This window comes from Episyrphus balteatus, chromosome 1 (assembly GCF_945859705.1).
Source record: "Episyrphus balteatus chromosome 1, idEpiBalt1.1, whole genome shotgun sequence".
Taxonomy (NCBI): domain Eukaryota; kingdom Metazoa; phylum Arthropoda; class Insecta; order Diptera; family Syrphidae; genus Episyrphus; species Episyrphus balteatus.
Window position 1 is genome coordinate 100,379 of NC_079134.1, and position 22,007 is coordinate 122,385.

General features: G+C 31.2%; 2 protein-coding genes across 6 annotated transcripts; both read right to left on the reverse strand.

Moving 5' to 3' along the window:
- Window positions 1–40: 40 nt before the first annotated feature.
- Window positions 41–8,876, reverse strand: LOC129914208 (uncharacterized). 3 transcript variants are annotated; one of them, XM_055993357.1, is made up of 7 exons: window positions 8,651–8,876; window positions 8,451–8,600; window positions 1,456–1,725; window positions 1,151–1,401; window positions 788–1,016; window positions 404–728; window positions 41–341 (listed from the first exon to the last, which is right to left on the reverse strand). In XM_055993357.1, exons 1-7 carry the CDS (start codon window positions 8,859–8,861, stop codon window positions 314–316), a joined length of 1,464 nt encoding a protein of 487 aa, XP_055849332.1. In that variant the 5' UTR covers window positions 8,862–8,876; the 3' UTR covers window positions 41–313. The 3 variants fall into 3 exon arrangements, with proteins under 3 accessions (XP_055849332.1, XP_055849322.1, XP_055849337.1); XM_055993347.1 differs by having other exon boundaries at window positions 44–728; XM_055993362.1 differs by lacking the exons at window positions 8,451–8,600; window positions 8,651–8,876 and adding an exon at window positions 1,827–1,942 and having other exon boundaries at window positions 47–728.
- A 5,100-nt stretch (window positions 8,877–13,976) lies between these two features.
- On the reverse strand, window positions 13,977–18,548 carry LOC129914229 (coiled-coil domain-containing protein 85C). Of its 3 annotated transcripts, none has more exons than XM_055993374.1 (5): window positions 18,382–18,548; window positions 15,832–16,688; window positions 15,582–15,770; window positions 15,234–15,470; window positions 13,977–14,744 (listed from the first exon to the last, which is right to left on the reverse strand). In XM_055993374.1, the coding sequence occupies exons 2-5, from the start codon at window positions 16,573–16,575 to the stop codon at window positions 14,409–14,411; spliced, it is 1,506 nt and encodes a 501-aa protein (XP_055849349.1). In that variant the 5' UTR covers window positions 16,576–16,688; window positions 18,382–18,548; the 3' UTR covers window positions 13,977–14,408. The 3 variants fall into 3 exon arrangements, with proteins under 3 accessions (XP_055849349.1, XP_055849358.1, XP_055849368.1); XM_055993383.1 differs by lacking the exon at window positions 18,382–18,548 and adding an exon at window positions 18,240–18,360; XM_055993393.1 differs by lacking the exon at window positions 18,382–18,548 and adding an exon at window positions 18,240–18,342 and having other exon boundaries at window positions 15,832–16,678.
- Between the last annotated feature and the right edge of the window lie 3,459 nt (window positions 18,549–22,007).

Here is a 22,007-nt window from a genome sequence, read left to right on the forward strand (position 1 = left end):
GATTTGCTTCCAATATGCTCGAATATAGTGAACATTAAAAAAAATTCTTGGCAATATTTAGTTTCTATTTTATTTTTATATACGAGTATATTTATGTATCTACATATCAATTCTGTTTTTACATGATAAAATTATAATTAAATTAATAAGAAACAATGTACATACATATGCATGTAGTTGTTCAATTTGTACTTTAATACGATTGATTAAATAAAATACTATTTAAATAAAATAAATAACCAGCACGAATATTTAAACGCATTGCATCTGTGTAAAGCGAATACATGCTCCAATATTTTCCTCCGCACTGCCTTTACCAACTCCTTTTCCAAAGTGCACACCTAAATAAAAAGGTGTAACTGTTGACTCAATACGACAAGGCTTAACATTTGAAGCACAAAACTGGTTCCCACAATGAACTGGTTCGCATCCTGGAAGGGGACCCATTCCAACACCAACAAAGTCTTCTATTATACAAGGCATAGTAATGCGATCATTACACGTAGTGAAAAATTGTCTATTAGATCTGGCTAAGTTTCGAAAACTAAATGCGCTTCGAAAAAGTGACAAAATATCAAAACCTCCACGGACTGGTTTTTCAGAAGTTGCTGTACCACTTGTTTGAATATTCTCTTCTCCTGAACCCTCAGAATCAGATAACGCCATAGTAGCATTTGTTGTTTCCGCTGGTATAGAACTCGTAATAGAACTCATAGTCGAAACTTGATCTACATAAAAATTTTGCTTTTTTTCAAAAATTAACAATAGAGAACAATATTTTGATTACCTTCGGAAAATGTTGAACTATTGTTTATAAAACTACCTTGAGCTGATTCAGCGGCTTCTCCCATCATTATGCTGTGATGTTGTTGAGTAACTAGCTTTGTTGGCCCAATTTTAAAAGACTGATCATCACAAGGTTGATATATTATAGAACACATTTTTTCTTCCTGTCGAATGCAAGCTTTGTAATCTTGATTCGCTAAATGCCGTCCATTATCCGCAAAATTGAATGTCTATAGATTAGTTTAAAATTGATAAAAAAAATACACACATTAGACACTTGAATCAAAAGCTTAGGATCGCAGCAAATTCGAAAAAAAAATTTTTTAATATGATTTTATATAAATTATAAATTAAAGTAACATACCTGTACAACTCCTTCATTTCCGGTATAATACTGTAGGCAGTTTGCTGGAGCCCTTTGACTGAAAGGAATCTGTGCGATACGTACTTCCCAAAACCGTATAGGCGAAAAACGATTGGAAAAATTCATTGTTATTTCAATCATTTGTTCCTCAAGTACGGTAGTATTAAGCATTGTAGTATTACTTTTAACCAACGATTGTTTATTTTTTTTTCGAGAATGACTGATTTTACGTGCTTCCACATCATAATAAACTGTATAGAAATATGCATATTGAGAATTTCAAATTGTTTTTATTACGTTCTTACCATGTTGCCCACTATTTTGTCCACATAGTAAAAAGCTGCCAGATGGACCTCCAGTTACATTAAAAACATCTCCATCACATAATCCCGTCTTTCTATTAGGTTGGCCGAGAGAAAAATGAATGAAGTCAATGCGGAGTTGACTCACATTAGAGTCCATCGTTCTCAGTTTGTATTTGCAAAAAGTTAAGTTTTGAGGCATTGAACTGGGGAAATTCGGCGACACTAAATAGGTTATGTTGTTGCGAATGGTCTGATCACAGGTAGCTAAAACTGATTTTTTAAATTTTCAATTTATTGAATTAACCATTAAATATAAAACGTAAAATAAAGCTGGTTTTTCTTAACAGATATAGTTAAAAACAGGTACCTACATTATAATTAGCTTTGCCCACAAATCTATTGTCTGCATTAATATTATTTAAAAATTATATATTATTATTTAAAAAATATATACCTGGGTAACCGAGCTTTGCTCGGTATCCTTAAATTTTATAACTTTCAGTGAAGAAATTCAAATGTAAACAGCAATTTTTTGGAGTGGGTTTGAGTTTGCAATGACCAGTTTTTTCGCGGGTTACAAAACACCACATATATAATCCAGTTTATTTAAGTTTGAATATACGATCAGCAATGAATAGAAGGGTTACAGGAATCTGCATTATCGAAAATGTTTACAGCAATGAGATCTCTTTTTGTTCAAACTTTAATTTTCGGGTCAGAAAGTTTTGGATGGTGAATATAAAGTTAAGCTTTTTTTCAAGTTTAGCCTTGTATGAAGAAATACTCATGCCTATTACCGAAGACGCAGATGCACTGCGGCGGGAGTGAGAGTCACTTTCACAAGATTTCTCATTACTGAAGCCGCCGCACAGTGCGGCGATTGTATGGAGATGGTGGACAAAAATCAATTTTCAAAAAAGGAATTGATTTTGCAAAGAAAAATTGTTGTAGATGTAATAAAGTGAAATTCTAAAAAAATGGACGAAATTTTCACGCCCCCTGCCATGCCCACTTTTGTATATGATTATTTATATCTAAAAAACGGCGTGCACCATTTGATTCAAATTTAGGAAATTTGATTATCTAGATGAGTGTAAAAATAAAAAAATAAATTCGACCCTTTCCGCCCCTTGCCACGCCTACTTTTGTATATGATTGTTTATACCTTAAAAACGGTTTGCACCATTTGCACCAAATTTAGGAAATTTGATTACCTAGATGAGTTCAAAAAATATAAAATAGTTTTGACCCTCTCCGCCCTCTACCACGCCCACTTTAGTGGCTAAACGCTTGCAAATTTTCCTTTTTTTCGTCTTTGACGACGCTTCTAAATGTAGTGTTTGTGTCTTCCACGACTAGTTCTCCTTCATCAAGAGGGGATACATTTTGCAGATAGGTTAAAATGCTATCAGGAAGTGTAAGTCTATTTTTAAGATTAACTTCATGATGCTTTTCGACGAAAGCATGAACATTGTTCACATCCTCGAGGTTTGAGTCAAAAAAACTTAATTTGTATATTAGATCATTTTTAAATTGTATGGAACATTTTTTATCTATAATTGATATACAGAACAATTATTAACATATTCAATTCGTAATTTTTTATAAAAAAAATCCATTTTTATAAATTTTTAAATTTTTTAAAGATTTGACTTTGTCCTAGAAATGTTGAAAATTTTTCAGCAAAAATTAGCATGAAAACTTTACATTTCCACAAAGTAATTAATACAGTGTAACGACACTAAAAATGTTACTATACTTTGCTAAAATTAATTTATAAACATAACCAAAATGGAAAAAAGCGTTAAAAAGCTGTTTTGTATGCATTGCTTCCCCCTCGGATCAAGATTTATGTCGAAATTTATCAATTTTTTTCTTGAAACACTTTATGTGGCAGTTGTTCCTACTTAACTAATTCAAAATAAACTCAATATCTTCATCTTCTCCCCTGTTTTTGTCAAAACAAATCCACCTTTCAAAAAGTCGTTCATTTTTTCTGGTCCGACTTTGGCCTACAAAAAGTCAAATATTTTGAAGGTTAGCAAAAGTTAGCAATGAAACTAAACGTGTTCTCAAAGAGCAATAACAACACAATATAATGCCATAAATCATTGTGCTACAATTTGCTACTACAACTTTGTAGGCTTAATTTATATGAAATTTTATGCCTTAAAAAGGAACTTTTTTCGATAATTCACTAAAGTTCAAATTTATTTAAAAAATTAAATATAACTACTCATACAAGTTCTCAATGTCTCCATGATTATTATTCACAAATAAAAAAAAAATAAAACTTTGGTACTTTTCTTACACGAACCAAATGAAAATGCACAAAAATAAAATCTCAAGCTATCACAATGACTAAAATTTTTTTCAGTGCTTTTGAAAGGGGTTGGGGTCAAAATTCTGCCGGGGTCAAAATTCTTTTGTCAAAATTCTGCTTTCAAAATTCTGCTTTACAAAATTCTGCTTTCAAAATTCTGCTTTTTAAAATTCTGTTTTTCAAAATTCTGTTTTTCAAAATTCTGCTTTTCATAATTCTGCTTTTCAAAATTCTGCAAAAAATTAAAAAAGGGTTTGGAAAATGTTAAAAAGCGCGCGCTTTTTAACATTTTCCAAACCCTTTTTTAATTTTTTGCAGAATTCTGTAAAATCATCTTTTTGAAAAAATTATCTGCTTATTTGATTACTTACCTACATAATTTGTCATTTTTTAAATGAGAATTAATTTTTGTTTTATAAATGAATACATTTGAAAATATTAAGAAAAGGTTTTTAATATTAAACATTTCAAAGAAAGTCAGTATATGCATTTCAAAAAATATTTGCGACACTTAATTACATTAATGAGGTGTATTTTTCTTTAGCCAGCGCATATGCCATACAAAAAAAACAGAATTAGCAGAATTTTTTTGTTCAAATATAATGCTGGCAGAATTTTGAAAAGCAGAATTTTAAAAAGCAGAATTTTGAAAAACAGAATAGAAAAAAAGCAGAATTTTGAAAAACAGAATTTTCGCTGAAAAAGCAGAATTTTGAAGCCAGAATTTTGACCCGATCCCTTTTGAAAGTCCCGCTAATCCCCCAAAATGAGCAAAACAAAATTAAAAACAGCCAAAAACAGTAATTTAACATATGCTTGACCAGCTCCATAGCTTAGAAGATCAATATTGCATTTTTGTTTTTTTTTATTTTTGTCCACTAGTCAACGCACTGTGCGCCGGTGCGGAAGTGATAGAATGACATTTGGCTATGTAAGTGTCACCAATGACATATGTCGGTAAGCAGTTTAGTGTGTTTTCGTGGATCGATAATACAGTTCATCCCGGGGAGTTCACAGATTGAAATTTGATTCGGTTGCGGATCGAGTAGATTCCCGGGGACTGAGTCACTGCGTCTTCTGTAATAGGCATGACTATTTTTATCCCTGTTTTTTTTCTGTATCAGTGGATGCTTTACTCCTTTCTTTTTTTTACTTAGGTATACAGGGTGTCCCAAAAGTAATGGATCAAACGAAATATGCTGATTGGGGAACTTAAGGGCTCTCAGAATTTGGAACCTTGTTCATCCCGAATCCTTACGGTTTTCGATTTAATGCAATTCTTGTGAAATTTCGAAAAATCCCTACTTGGCAACAGTATTCTGCTTCCTGCGGCCATTAATCAATAATCGCAAAATATTACAATTTTAATTCAAGAAAACAGGGTTTTTCAGAACAAAAAACAACCAACTGAAAAACCCTGTTTTGTTGAATTCAATTTGTAATATTTTGCGATCTAACTGCAACTTTGGAAACTTTTATACTTTTTTGAAAACTACAATAAGAGGGCAACTTTTTAAAATAATAAACCATTCTCACACCGAAAAATTTGTTTTGCGGTGTTGGTCGCAAATAAAAGTTAGAAATAGATTTTTTATAAAACTTGAAACTGTTAGTTAATTTGCAGCGAAATGGCGTATGGAATAAAAAATATTTTGATTAATTAATTGTTCCTAATTATTTGACAATGTCGTAAAAGAATTTTAAAAAACAAAAATCAATAATGGGTACAAGAAGCAGAGTACTGTTGCCAAGTAGGGATTTTTCGAAATTTCACAAGAATTCCATTAAATCGAAAACCGTAAGGATTTGGGATGAACAAGTTACCAAATTCTGAGAGCCCTTAAGTTCACCAATTAGCATATCGTCCCGTTTCTGCTTGAACCTCGTAAGTACATTTTTGTAAAAGTTTTTATTTTCTGTCAAACATTGCTCTAAAACTTACAGAAAGAATAGGTACAAAGATTTGATTGTAGAATCAACTCAATCAATATGTCTAAATCATAACCCGATTTCCCTTTGTTCAATTCATATTTTTAATTTTGAGAAAAAGGTATATTTATTTTAAGAACTGAACAAAATTTGCTTTGTAGATACGTGGTTCAGGCAGAAACGGGACGATATGTATTTCGTTTGATCCATTACTTTTGGGACACCCTGTATATTATAAGATTGACATTAGGTCAACGGTGTTGCTTTTTGTGAGTTATTTTATTCTTATACGTTAACAATAGTCGCATTAAAACGAAAAAAAAAAAACGTAAAACAAAGATAATTAGTGATACCAAATCAACAAATTACTTAAAAGTTTCAATACATGATCAAAAAAGTCATGATCTAAAAAATTTTGTTTAGTTATTGTAACAAAAAGAAAAAGAACAATGCGTAACACATGGAACCATCCCACAAAAATTTATTGAAATCGTTGAATCTGTCTCCGCTAAAAAAAAACTTATATAAGAGAAAATACTTTCAAAATGTTGTATTTACCTAGAGGACCAAACCCTCAAAATTTCATCGAAATCTTTAAAGTTGTTACCAAAAAAAAAATTCTATGTTTAAAAAGTGGGCTTGGCAGTGGGCGGATTTTTCCAAAAAAAAACTTCCAAAACTTTTTACTTTCTTAGATAAACAAACCCTGAAAATTTCATCGAAATCGTTAGAGCCGTTTCCGAAAAAAACTTTTATGTTAAAAAAGTGGGCGTGGCAGTGGGCGGATTTTTCAAAAAAAAACTTCCAAAACTTTTTAATCGCTTATACAAACAAACCCTGAAAATTTCATCGAAATCGTTAGAGCCGTTTCCGAAAAAACTTATATGTTAAAAAAGTGGGCGTGGCAGTGGGCGGATTTTTTCAAAAATACTTCCAAAACTTTTTACTCGCTTAGATGAACAAACCCTGAAAATTTCATCGAAATCGTTAGAGCCGTTTCCGAGATCCCAATTTTATATATATTTATATATGTATATATAAACAATTTTAGCTCGTTTAAAGTTATAAGATTTAAAAATTATATTATTTTCTTCAAATATGTTTACACACTATCCCATCCACTGATCTCTATATGTATACAGGGTGATTCAATTTGCCAAAAAACTAGGTTGAGTCTAGCCAAGAAAAACAATCTTAGAGTAGGGGAGTCTATTCCCGTATCCATAAAAATGCATACAAATTCATTATAATAGTTAGAATCAATCGTCAGTTAGACTATCAGAAGAATAAATGCCAATTAAAAAAAAAACTTTATTAGTAGGAATAAGCCTTAGCAGGGGTTTATCTGACAATTGAAAAATTGGCTCTAAATATAAAAAAAATATATTTTTCTTTTAGTAACTAAGCCGAAATGCATTACATTTGAACAGAGTTTGTACCTCAGCTCTTTTTTGAGGTCAGTATTGAAAATTTAAATTGAACACAAAAATTTTTGTTTAGGTAAGACTAAACAAATTTAACATTTGAAAAAACAATACCTTTAATTTAATATATAGGTAAATAGTGAAAATAGCCCCATCTGTTTGAGATCTAGAGCTAATTTTCTTCGCAAAACAGTGATAAAGCACGAGTGTCGGGACCATTTAGACTTATCCAATGGATCTTAAATTTTGGCTATCTAAAAATCTGCAAAGGCTGAACATTTTATGGGGTTCCCCCGAAAAAAATTCGACAAAAAAAATGTTTCTGTAGGAGTTGCGGTCACTGTACGTGTACATGTACACTAGATTTGCGGTCACTCTAATGTACATGTACAATGTACATAACATTGTTTGACATCCAGTGTTCGTTTTGGTCACTCGTCCATTTACAACCATGACCTCTTTATGTTTTGAGAATGTAACAGGCCGCCTCCACAGAAGAAATTTTTCTCTAACTCAATGTCGAACATCTACAACATAACAATTTTCATTTTCTTGGCTGGGCAAATTTTGTTCGGACATTTCATTTCATATGCCTCGTTTGCCAGAGGATTATGTATAATTTTTTGCGGACAAAATTTATTTTATATGCCGTCAATTTTGTATGAATACTTCTTTTTGTTAAATTTTTTCAATTTATACATGCACTCATCGACAAACTATGCATGGACCTATAGCTTGGTTTATTTTTTTCTTTCATTCTAGGAAATAAACAAGCTTTATTTTAAAAAATCAATTATAATACCTGTTAAATAAATTTACAATAAATAAATAAATTCAAAAAGTATAATACAATTTCATGAAATCTAATTCAATTCAACATAAAACATGCAAAAATTCTCAAAATAAGCCAATATATTTTGTCGTCCGCTACTACGGAGACAACCTTCTTCATGAGAGGACACAAAATAATGAAAAAACTGCACTTCCAAAAGAAAAAAAACACATCTGTCAAATTCGATGTTAGACAATCGTGTTCAGACAAAATCGAAGACACGGTTGTCTAACATTGAATCATACCAAGAAATGGTGAGCCTCCACAAGACATTCCTTGTTAAGACACGTCAACATGACAAAAATTATCTCCTGTGGAGGCAGCCTGTAAGGAAAATATTAATTCAAACTGCCAAATGTTTGCGAATGTAAAAAAATGTATGATAAAACGCATGACTTAATAAACAGGGACACTATGCAATATTTTTGTTTAAGAAAAATTAATTTTATATTTAAAACTTATAATATAGGTAGGTACTCATACTCACATATACAACAAACACCAAATCCCATAGAACATTCTCCATGGGCAATTCCTCCTTTAAGTCGGCACTCGTATACATTTAAACATATTCCAGTTCGCCTACCATCGTTTGAAAGACACTCCCCATCCACAGGAACCGGAAACAAGTGAAACACTGCCAGAGTTATAACAAGTAAAGATCATAATATTTCCAAATTCAATTACCTTTGCCTTTTCTAATTTGAGTACTTTTTTGTTTTATTATTTCATCATTTTTAAACTGATCGATATTATTATTTTCAAACGTTTTGGCACCGCTTGCTGTGTTCCATATATCAAAATTTTTTAATATAGGCCATGATTTTCTCTTAACATTCAAACCAGCTGACAAGATGTTTGAATTTAAAAGTATGCACATCCACAAAGTAAAATGCATAATTCTAAGGTACTTCAGTCATATATTTGGAAAGATCATTTTATTTCATGAATTCTTGATTTAAGTTAAATATTTAATAAAGTTAAACTGAAATACACTTCAACAGAATATTTTGAAAGACACTAAGCACCTGTACATGTTTATTTCACTACCAAACTCTCTAATGTGTACTTTGTTTGTGCTTATTCTATACGCTGTTTCAATGTCAGCGGTGCTCGTACCACTTTCACATACCGGTACTTGTTCTATGATCTTAGTGAAACTTGTGATATTGACACATTTTTCCATGGACGTAGAAAGAGGAACATAATCTCTCTTGCAAAAAAAAAGGAAAACTAGAATGGTAAACAGTATTTACCATTTACTAAATACATATGATTTAGTTGAATTAATGGTCGTATACCTTTCATGGTACATAAACTCATAGGTAAGCCTATGTTATGAATATTTATAAAATATAGGTTCGTTGACTTGAAGTAGATTACACTTCTTATAAATATGGTTAGGATAGTTAGGTATACACTTTTTTAAGAAAAATCCAAAATACATAGATATTTCGGCTTTTTCTTTAAAAATTGTATCCCTTAGTATCCAACAGAAAAGACAAAAACTCCGCCAATGCATTTCTCACAGATATGAGAAGTTTATTGTAATTAAATGTCTATAGAACAGACTGCAGCTTCAATTTTTTATTTCTTCTTGTTGACCTTCTATTTTGATTTTTCTTTTCTTTGCATTCTTAAGATAAGTAAATAAAGATAAATGTATAGATATAATCGGTAGGCATAGTGATGATAGTTAATTGAATGGAAGATGTGCATTAGAGTTTCGTTTGCAGTCCTTGTTAATTTTTATACCTATCAGTTCGCCTACATACCAAATAGTCAACACATTAAACAAAGATATAGGTAAGTACTGCAGGTAAATACATAATTATGTTGAAATTAAACTTCAAATTGCGTTTTTCAATGGCAATAGGTACCTGCAATTACATTACAAGTTGACGTTCTTTCCGGAATATTTAAATTTAAAGATTTTGAAGATTTTTGTTAACAAAATCCTGTAGGAGTATTGCTCTATATACTTCTTTTGTTGGGACGTTCAATTTTCTATAAAATGAATGAACGTAGACTTATAACACTTTATAATATAACTACTCAATATTTTATGTGCATGTACCAGTACCTACAATATATACAAAATTTCCAACGTTTTCAAAAACACCATTCTTTAAAAAATTCAAAAAAAAAAAAATTGACAAACTAAACTCTTTTGTATCAAAGTTTCAGTTGGAATCGGTTAAGTCGTTTAGAAGATAATCAGAAATTAAGCCAGGTTCCGTTAAAACTGTTAAAAAATATTTTTGTTTTTTATTTCAAAATTATATTCACTGATTTTTCAAACAAAATCGTGTACCTACATAATTATTTCTTTTTTGTAACTCCCATTTTTACGGATCATGTGTCATGTAAATTTTTGTTCAACAAGTAACAAAGATCTTAATAAAAATAATAAATCGCCTCTCCCACCTAATATGCCATTAATAATAATAATAATTTACAAGTTTTTTAAATCCATACTGCATATTGTAGTTAGGCAAACTCGGAATAAGGATATGACTTTCGGTTGATAGCAATTTTTGTATTAGGATTGTCAATACTGATGAATACAACAATCAATGTAAATTAGATTACCGTAGCATCCAAAAGAGTTTTTGATGGTAGTTTAGAGAATGGCCGGGTTCAACCCACCAGATTTTTTTGACAACACAAGAATAAAATCATCTGAATTTCACACATTCTACACATAAACACTTCCGCCAAATTATCGTAAGAGTCAATTAAAATTATGAATTACCTATGGACTAGTCCAGTCAAATAAGGTTTTTTTTTTATCAATATCTTCGTTTTGCCATTCTATAGCATACCTCAAATGTCTAGACAAATCTCATGTCCACAAGTCACGATTTTCAAGTTTAAATCGCGAAATTTAGATTTTTAAAATTAGCTATACTAGACAATGGTATTATATGTAAACATGGGATATAAGAATTCGCAGTATTTTTTAATGATAATTCCTAAAAAGGCAAGGCAATCTGACTTCTCTGAAAAAAAGTTATACCTTTTTTTCATCTGTCAACCCATATTATTATAACAGTTGCAAACTTACTACCGAAAAACCTTTAAAAGTTATGGTAGAGGAACCAAATTTAGCATGAAGGTTTTCATATTCATTATCATTAAGAATCAAAACAATGCAATGAAAAAAAAAAAAAAAACATAGGCGAAGGTGGCCTAAAATGGCCCCCTACAAGGAAAATGTCCCATATCTCGAAAAAAGTAAAATTCAAACTTAAATGCTATATTCTTTTCAAAGTTTAGTATATTACTCTTATATTTTTTTCCTTTGCGAGTTAAAAAAAATCCAAAAAGTATTTAATTTTTTTAATTTTTAAGACTTCTACAAATTTTACTGATCAAATTTACCCGGCTAAAATGGTACACTGTCCAAGCATACGTGGTTTAAATTGAAAAATCGAGTTAAAGGGCTTCTTTTCCATTTTCTTGGAACAAGTGTTGCTTAATCCCCCCAGATCTTTCTACGAGTCATTCAAAACCCTGTTCATGTTGGTTGCTCGTCTCTTTACTGTTGTTTTTGCTACTTCGAATGTTTTGGATGCTTTTTTCCAGATTTTGGACGGAATCAAGGACTTTCCTCAGTTCAGGACTACCTCTCTGTAGATCGTTCATATTTAGCCACCATTTTCACTGCAAAAAAATGGAAATGTGAAAGTCAGTATAAAATGCCATGTGAAAGTAAGTATGCCATTTTACCCGAGTACTAAGTAGGCCATTTTGCCCATTTTGGGTTTTTTTTAATATAAGTTTTATACCGAAAAATCTAAAATCGTTGTTAGCCAACTTATCTCATTAAATTAATATGAAATACTTCATGCATACATACATTAACTTCTTTTTCCAAAATACAATATTTTTTTTGCATTCACCTACCAGACGTCATGAAATTCTGAAATGCATTTTCAGAAAAGAAAACAAATTTTCTTTTCCCTTAAATATAATCATCTGGTGGTACCTCTTAAAAAATTATAACTACCCCTTGATAGAAAATAATTTAGTGCCAGACGTTTTAACTTCTGTATGAAACTCTTCAAGGATGTCTGCTGAGGGTAATGCCGTGGTTTAAACGTCTGGCACTAATTTATTCTCCATCAAGAGGTAGTGGTGATTTTTTAAGAGTTACCCCCAGACGGTTATACATCAAACAAAAAAATAATATTCTGACTTTTGTATGAACTTCACTACTTCGGGACTGTTCAAGGATGTCTGGTGGGGGTAATGCCGTTGTTAAAACGTCTGGCACTAAATTATTTTTTATCAAGGGGTAGTTATAATTTCTTAAGAGGTACCACCAGATGGTTATATTTAAGGGGAAAGAAAATTTGGTTAACTCATTTCTGAAAATGCATTTCAGAATTTCATGACGTCTGGTAAGGTGAATGCCGTAAATAAAACGTCTGGGACCCAGATTTTTGTAATCATGGTATTTTTCCAGATTTTTTGATATATTCTACTTGTGGTTATACCTCCGCCATCAAAAACTGATTTATTTACCATTTTCGGGAACGTCTGGCAAGGGTAATGCCGCGAATAAAACGTCTGTGGCCGAACTTTTTGCAATCAAGGTATCGCCCTCTATTGGCTCTATATGAATTTAAGTGGTTATATACTCGACACAAAAATCGGAAAAAATGCATTTTTCAACTCCCCATAAACCATAGAATGCCGTGAAATAAACCTGCCAGACTTTCGAATTCTTTATCAGAACGCTATTACCTACATATACATATGACCCATTTTCGGTTATACCTCCACTCCCAAAATCTGCTGTGGGCTCTTAGACTAAATAGTTTTTCTTAAGTTTTTTTTACAATATTTCAATTTCAAATTTTTTTAAAAGGATACATATCGACCGGCTTTTCTGTTCGGATTAGTCGTTTATTACTCAAGATATAGCCCGAATACTAAGTAGGCTGGAAAAAAACTACGACAAAAAACTTAAAATTCATATCTCGAAAACATATCGATCGTATTTTTTTATTTCCGAGTCCCTGAGGTCAAAGTACGTTAGAAAAAAATAGTAGGATTGAGTCTCCATTTTGGCTGTAAACCAGTGTTATTGTAAATATAGTAGCACTCCTCAATTCCTAGAATTTCCTCTTAATGCTGGAACAAAAAATAGAAAAAAAAAACACCATAAGATAAAGAGAATAAATACCTATACAGGGTGTCCCAAAAGTAATGGATCAAACGAAATATGCTGATAGGAGAACTTAAGGGCTCTCAGAATTTGGTAACTTGTTCATCCCAAATCCTTACGGTTTTCGATTTAATGCAATTCTTGTGAAATTTCGAAAAATCCCTACTTTGCAACAGTATTTTGCTTCCTGCGCCCATTATTGATTTTTGTTTTCTAAAATTCTTTTACAAAAATATTGCCAAATAATTAGGAACAATTAATTAATCAAAATATTTTTTATTCCATACGCCATTTCGCTGCAAATTAACTAACAGTTTCAAGTTTTATAAAAAATCAATTTCTAACTTTTATTTGAGAGCAACACCGCAAAAAAAATTTGTACGGTGTGAAAATGGTTTATTATTTCAAAAAGTTGCCCTGTTATTCTAGTTTTCAAAAATGTATAAAATCGCATAATATTACAATTTGAATTCAACAAAACAGGGTTTTTCAGAACAAAAAACAACCAAAAATAAACACATTTTCTCGAACTGTTATTTGTTTATTTTTCTTTGAAAAAAAGCCTCTATTTTTGTTTGTATTTTTGCTCTGAAAACACTGTTTTGTTGAATTCAAATTGTAATATTATGCGATATAACTGCAGCTTTGGGAACTTTTATACATTTCTGAAAACTAGAATAACAGGGCAACTTTTTAAAATAATAAACCATTCTCACACCGTACACATTTTTTTTGCGGTGTTTCTCTCAAATAAAAGTTAGAAATTGATTTTTTATAAAACCTGAAACTGTTAGTTAATTTGCAGCGAAAAAACATTTTGATTAATTAATTGTTCCTAATTATTTGCCAATGTTTTTGTAAAAGAATTTTAAAAAACAAAAATCAATAATGGGCGCAGGAAGCAAAATACTGTTGCAAAGTAGGGATTTTTCGAAATTTCACAAGAATTGCATCAAATCAAAAACCGTAAGGATTTGGGATGAACAAGTTACCAAATTCTGAGAGCCCTTAAGTTCCCCTATCAGCATATTTCGTTTGATCCATTACTTTTGGGACACCTTGTATAAGAGAGTTCTCTTATTTTGCCGAACATAATATTTTTGTTTTTTTATTTATTATTAAATATTTTACAGAAAACTTATTCTTTTAATAAACAAATATAAACGTTTTATGGTAAAGGAATGATAAAATAAATAAATATGTTTTGTATATATGTAATATTAAAACTTATAATTTATTAAGCTATGCATTAAATGTTAGAACATGCAACTATTCTTCCATTGACGGGTCATTTGTGCTGCTCTCTAATTTTCTCCATACAACGTTGCACATTTCTCTTACAATAGCTTTCTCTCCATCGTCCATGTGTTCTATTGGCATTCCAGTTAAATTACCAAAACGGTCTCGCTCCAACTGTTCTCGTACTTCCAGAACTTGTAAGGCTCGAATAACAGCTTCAGGTCTTCCAGGGATAGGTTCAGGTGTGCGCTGCGAAACATTCTCTGAACCAGACATACGTTCTTCTTCTAGCTGTTGAATTCGCCTTTCCAAAGACCGGACGTATTGAAGAGTCTGATCGTTCAGTGTAGAGCTTAGGTGAACATCCTATTCATAAATATAACGAAATACAATAATTAAAATAGTATTATATAGGGATAAAAATAAAGAAAATTTAAATTCGCGTAACATAAACCCTTTAAAATGTAATTTTAACAACTCGTTTCGAACAAACTTTTTTGTATGTCCGAACAATTTACTTGATATAACATGAAAATCGAAATTTTAAAAAAATGAACAATTGTTTTTTTTTTTCTTTGTACATATATAAATATAATCTGGTCCTTGATCTTAATTAATCAAATAACCAGGACCTTAGGACTTTTTGTGTTTGCATGGTCATAAATTGTGTTATATACATATACCGAAGGTAGGAGTATATTTTTGTTTAGAACTTTAGTGTTTCTAAATCGCACATACTACTAAACGTCTGTCTTTTTGAGAAAATGACTACAATAGCTTTAATTTTAAGAAACAGACTCGTTTTTTAATGACATGCATGGTAAAGGTTAAATTATATCAATGATTTGTACATACAGGATATTGACGTTCATAGCTGCGTAAAGCTGATATTGTTTCTTCTGCATTTGTACTGGAACTACTGCCATCGCCATCATCACGTAAGGTCCCACGTACTGGAGTGCTACAATTGGCACAAATTGAATTTGTAGCAATGTGCGCTCGCTCTTCGTCCAAATAAAGACATAACTCTTTAAGCTCAAGATTGTCTGTAATAAGTTCTTGTTGTTTGTCATCAAGCTGTCGAAGTTTTGTCTATATAAACATATAAAAAAAATTAGCCAATCTCTATTTCGTTTTATTGCAGTAGATAAATGTAATACACTTGAAATTGGTTCATTTCAATTTTTTTTTTCATCGTTTTACCTGATACGCTGAGACTTCTTGCCTCATAACACTAGCTGTGTATCTTCCGAAACGTTGCCATTCCCTTGCTAGCTTTCTACCTTTTTGTCGATCATCATCTAAAAAACAACAAAGGTCTCTTAGTTCTTGATTATCATCCACCAATCTTTGGTTGGCTTCTTTCAATGCACGAAGTTCTGTTATTAAAGGCTTAAATACAAAAAAAAGCACTAGATTATTATCAATATCAATTGGGAAACTTACAACATACCTGCAGCTGTCGGCTCGGTTCTGAACTTAGTCTGACCGTAGATGGAATACCAGTTGGCGTTACCCCTTGTGTATTTGAATCCTGGTCCGATTTTCTGACAAATTTAAGCATTTCTTGTTGCTGTTGCTGAAGACGCAAAATATTATCCTGATCCTGTGATGTGGAAATCAATAACTGACCTCGGTGTTGGGGAATAGGGCGCTGTTGAATAAATCGAGATGGATTGCCTTGTGCTTTAATTGAATCTGGTACATAAACCGATGATAGTTTTGGAATGTCTGGCGGATACTTTATGTTAAAATGAGAATTTAGATCCAATGATGTAGTTGGATAATAGGTAGATTTTCCACCCGAAAGGTGTTTCAAAATGCCACTCGAAGGTTGTGGAGGCGGCTGATAGCGCGGAGGAATTGTGTGTGCCGGTTCGTTGCCGACGCCGCCCTTCGACAATCTTTGTTGTTGTTGATGAATGTGCTGATTACTAGTTAGTTGCGGTACTGCAGCACTTGAATGATGTACTGTAGCCAAAGTTTGAATTTGCGTATGGCCGTTTGTTGCCGTCTGCTGATTTATGGGCTGAGAATTTGTTGTGCTGCTTTGCTGTTTTGCCACTTGCTTTTGGCCTTGTTGGTGTGCCTTTAAATGCGGATTCTGCTGGCTCTTGTTTCCAGACGATGTAACAATGCAATTTTCGTTTATGAAATTTCCATTTAATTTGTAAGAGTGGTTGTTAGGTCCAGACATCTTATCGACGTAATTTAACAGGAATATTTATGAACATTTAACTTTTCTTTTGCATCTCTTATTTTAATAGATTTTTTGAATGATTTTTAGTTTCGGCGTTAAACTAAGCAAAGCTAAATAAATAATGTGTAAAAATTATGTTATTATGCCAAGCATAAAGCGGAAAATGTAAGTTTAATTGATATTGTGCTGATTTTGTTCCACCTTTAGCTTTGAAAACTATAGTTCAATTCAATAAGTTCCTGAATTAAATGTCTTCTGTAAAAAAAAAGTATTGGGTACCTACTCACATTCAGTGAAACAAATTTCATTACGAAATTCAACCGTCATGCTCTAAACATCACATATTGAGGAATTATTTAATAAGCATAAAGACATAACAAGTCAACTTCTTTATAATTTCACTTTCACATTTATAGAAAATAAGTGTACCTAATTAAAAAAAATACAGACAAATTGAGAACCTACTCCTTTTTAAGTCGGTTAAAAACATTGTTGTCAAAAATAAACAACAACAAACTCTTGCGGCCAAATAGTTTGTGCCATATAGATTAGAAATAAATCTGTATGTAAAGAAACTTAAATCAAAAAAATAAATCCAGGTCCATTTTATTCACTAGGTACTTATATCCAATATTTTAAACCCAAATCAGAAATACGGATGTAAAATTTATTTTAATATTATATTATCAATAACCTTTTTATTAAAAAAATTATCATTTTAAACCTGTAAAAATAGTAGGTTCTCTCAGTACAGTTAAGAAAAAACTACATTTCCTTATAAATACGTCCGTAAAGGACGTATCTGTATGAGTTAAGAGCTGGGCGGTTGGAAAAGTTCTGATGCCAATCCCGAAAAAGATAATTCCTGATAGCTTAAAGGAAATTTGAGTCTGTTTTTTCTCTTGTCTTAATAAAAAAGCGTGTAGAATCTAATTTGAATAAGATGATTTTTTGCTGATGGATTTTGAAAGGCTTTGTACAATATCTGACAGAGGAATTTGAATGAAAACCGCAAATGAACGTTAGCTTTTTGTTAATCTAGTTCTTTGCGTGTTTCTTAGAGGGCCAAGGATGCATATCTACAAATTCAAGTATTTTTCTTGAATGTATCTGTCTAATTAGATTTGAAGTAGGTTATCCTTTAAAATAATAATATTACATTTAAAGCTTATAATGTTCAAAAAATGCTGTTTTATCTTTGGTAAACATTTCTCTAGAAACATTAATTCGACACATTAGTTTGTAATTGGATAATGTAAAAAATGTGTTAATATATGTACATTTAATTCTCACTAAAACTTTCTATTAAAAATCGATAGGTAAACTAGCGCAACGTCAAATTGAATTTATGAATAAACTCATGGATCTGATTGATGCAAATTATACTACATAGATTTCACATTTTTCATTTCCTAAGTGATCTTGTACCCAGTTATCCAAACAAAAATAAGGTATATGGATTCAAATAATGAGATATTTTCATAGAAAACATTGTTATTGTACAAAATAAAGTCAATAAAAACTTTACTTAATGTTTTTTGCACATAATAATGTAGGCACCTAAATAAGGTTTCCATTGAGAACATTTTTATTTAATAAGACATTTGCGTAGGAAGATTGGAATACAAAATCAGCCGTGCAGAGATGTTGGATATATTTACTTGTTGATTTTATGCATTTCTCTTTTAAATTGGCAGTAACAATGAAATCATTTCTTCAGTATACAAGTATACACATTTAATATAGAAAAATACATTTTACAAGCTATTGGAACATCCATTTCATTTTTTGTTTTGTAGTTACCATATTTTAAAAGGTGCACTCAATTGAGCAATCAAGAGTAAAAAATGTAATTAAAAAGAAGAAAGCACAATATGCTACGCGATACAAACGTACACAAATTAAAATTTAGATCTCAATTCTCAAACATGATCGCTTTAACAAAAATACTCAACTGGAACTGAAAATACAAAAAAAAAATATCAAAAGCAAATGAAGAAAATAATCAACAAGATCAACAACCAACACCAAAGTTACTTTCCAGCGGCGTGATGATCTTCCAGTTTCCAACTATAAGATTGAAGTTCCAAACAGAATACTTGTTTCGATGAACGTGTTCCGTGAAGTAACAATGTCACCGCATTGCCTTGCCAGTTAATTACTTAATTACATAGGTACTGCCATTTTTAAGTGTAAGCAAAGCCCTGTTCCATTGGAGGTGGTAGTTTACTAATAGAAGATGTTTTGGTTAATCTAGTACTATCATCTACTCATGCTCTTCTTCCCGAGTAGATACGATTTGTATTGAATTCGTTGAAAGTGCGTTCCATTGAAAATCGCTAGTAAACTACTAGTAGTAATTTGCCATCTCCCAATGGAATAGGGCTAAAGATAAAGTAATTCAAATTAGGTCGGGAATTTCATAGTACAAAATTTCATCCTTCCCACAAGTATTACTAGTACTTTAATAGGAATTTTCAATAGAAACTAATAAAAGCAGCGTCAACACAACATGATACCTGCTAGAGTAGATAGGAATATGTGTAGTTGGTAGTACTAGATTTCTACTCAGGAGTAGTCTACCACCTGCAAAGGAAAGCAGCTATAATTAGCACTATACCTCCTGTTTTAGAGAATACCAAAACAATATAAGAAAGAATGTAAGTGCATATGTACCTTCTGTAATCCTTACAGGGAGATAAATGGTTAAGAAACAATGTGAATCGAAATGAAGCTAATTTTTTATGAATTTGATAATAATTACATATAGAATGTTCATTTCGAAGCGCAATGGAAAGAAATCTTAGAGATTTAGAGGCAGCACAGATGCTCGAGCCTCCTCCAAATTCTGAAACGGCTGTTTGTGTTTGTTTGAGTAAGAGCTGTAGCTGACGTTAAGGGTTGGGTTATTTTTTTTTCGGATTTTAGTCCAATTTCAGAATTCTTCAGATCATTTTTTACTTGCGATATAGGTACTATAGGGCAAGTTTAGGATTCGTAAAAAAAAATCGAACTCGAGATAACAATTTTACATGACATTACGATGATGGAGAATGCCAAAAAAGTGGGTCCGGCAATTCTGTCTGTCTGTCCGTCTGTCTGTTTGTCCGTCTCTCTGTCTGACTGTATGTACCTCGAGCTACAGCCTAAACTATTCGAGTGATTTTTTTCAAACTTGGTAGTTAACAGTTTTGGGTGATTCCCTAGAGGACAAATTCAAATTTTTTTAGGACCAAAACTAACGGTACCTGTCATATAACGGAAATAGAAAAATTAATTTTTTTTCAAAAACGGCTCTAACGATTTTGATTAAAATTTTTAAGTGTAGTATTACACTAAGAGCCAACTTTCGAAATAAAAAAAAAAATATTTTTTTTTACCGTTATTAACCGTTAACGGTTTTTTTGATTTATGAATATCTCGTTCAAGACCACCCCGATTTCAACGAAAATTTTTATACAGAGCGTTCAGGTGAAGGTGATATTAAAATTTTAGAAAGTTATCAAAAAACTCATTTTTGGATTTTTAAAAAATATTTCAAAATTTTTTTTTGAAAAATCAATTTTTTGAAAACGGGTTTATGAAAAATTTTGAAATTTCGTTTTTATGCGTAAGTAAATTATTTCTTCAAAATGGCATACCAACTTTTTTTTTGGAAAATGTTAGAAATTTTTGATATATAAAAAATATTTTTTTTAAAAAACGACTCTAACGATTTTCGAAAAAAATTTTCTAAAAATTCCTTTTTATACAAGAAGTAAGCATGCATACTTGGTTTTTTGTGAAAGATCATTTAAAACGGTATTTAATTAATTATAAAAACAGATTTTATTTTTTTTTAATTTCTTGAAAATATCAAATTTTAAATTTTCTTAATTTTCTTGAATAAAAAGCTTTAACATTAGAGTAACTTTAACTTCTCAAAACTTATACATATATTTACTATTTTGTAATGTTTATATTTTGTTAATTTAATACAAAATACACAAAACACTTAAGACATGAAATATTATAATTCATCACTGCCTGTGTTTGCAGTGCGCAATTCTCCAGGAGAGAATTCACCCAGTGTGCAACCTCATTCGCTTTACCTAATTCATTTTTCTTTTAAAATTTGAAATAATATCTATCTCCCATGTTCTGCATTTCACTTACATATTTTTTATTTGATTTGTCTCGAAAAATGTGTCTTCTTAGTTTTTCTTTTAAACTCAGCTTTTTTTCATTAAAATTGCCAATGAAATTGCATCAATGTTCAAAGCAGCAATAATTTCACTTCAGGCCGTGTGTGAATTTTTGACACATTGAGGTGAACAAAAAAATTTCAGCCATGAAACTCCTTTTTAATAAAAAAAAAAAAACAAAACCATCTGCAAAAAAAATTTAACTCAAATTTAACCAAGTCCCAGAGCCCAATAAATTTTTAACAGCTGAACATTTTTTATTCACCTCAATAGTGTCAAAAATTTTACACGGTGTTAACTATTTAACGCAATTCACACACGGCCTTAGAAACAAAATAAAAATGGATCATCCCAAAGTTCGGAGCAATTTCGAAGTTTTCGAAATCGATCGAAATCAAGAATATGACATTTCATTTCACGTGAAATTGGAAAGTGATTTCAATTCACTTTCGGTCGAATCGCGGAACATGGGCGTTTATATCGAAAATAATGATGAGTATAGCTCAAAAACTAGACGTGATAGAAATAAATTTGTAAACTGTTTTGAATTTAAGAAGTATGACTCAACTCCTTGCTGTTTGTGTAAAATGTTTGGGACACAAGAACTTTGATGAAACACGACTTTGAATGTGAAAGGAGGAGACAGTAGTACGAAGCTGTCGAGAGCAGTAAAATGCTACTATACCACTTTCAGTACCTCAGCACTTAGCTCTCCATCAAACATGAATAAAAAAGAGAGACAAATTTTTCGTATATTTACCCCCTAAAATTTTTTTTAAACATTTTCCAGCCCCCTCCAAATTAACGCCACTGCAAGTATGCTATCGTTATTCGTCTCTTCAAGTTTGTCTCCTTAATCCTTTGATTATCAACAATTCTCAGAGAAAAAAAAATTTTTGGTGCTGGTCAAAGTTTGTTTCAATAATCAATTTTTAAATTTCGTATTTCCATGCAATGCAAATTTATATTTGCAACAAAATTTTCAAAAATCTTTTTTTTTTCAAATTTTGAATTGATATTTGTGCCCATGATTATGAAAGTGGACTAAGTCACTTTATGCATTGTTTAAAGAAAAACTTACTTAAAAATGTTCTTATAACTAAATCAAAAAATTTATTTACTGCTATTTTGCTTTCCCCCTTAAATAATAATTAATTGTATGCTAGATTTGATCGTTTTTTTTAGGATTGACTTGGTCCACTTTCATATTTAAGGGCACATTTAAGAACCCTATATCAAACAACC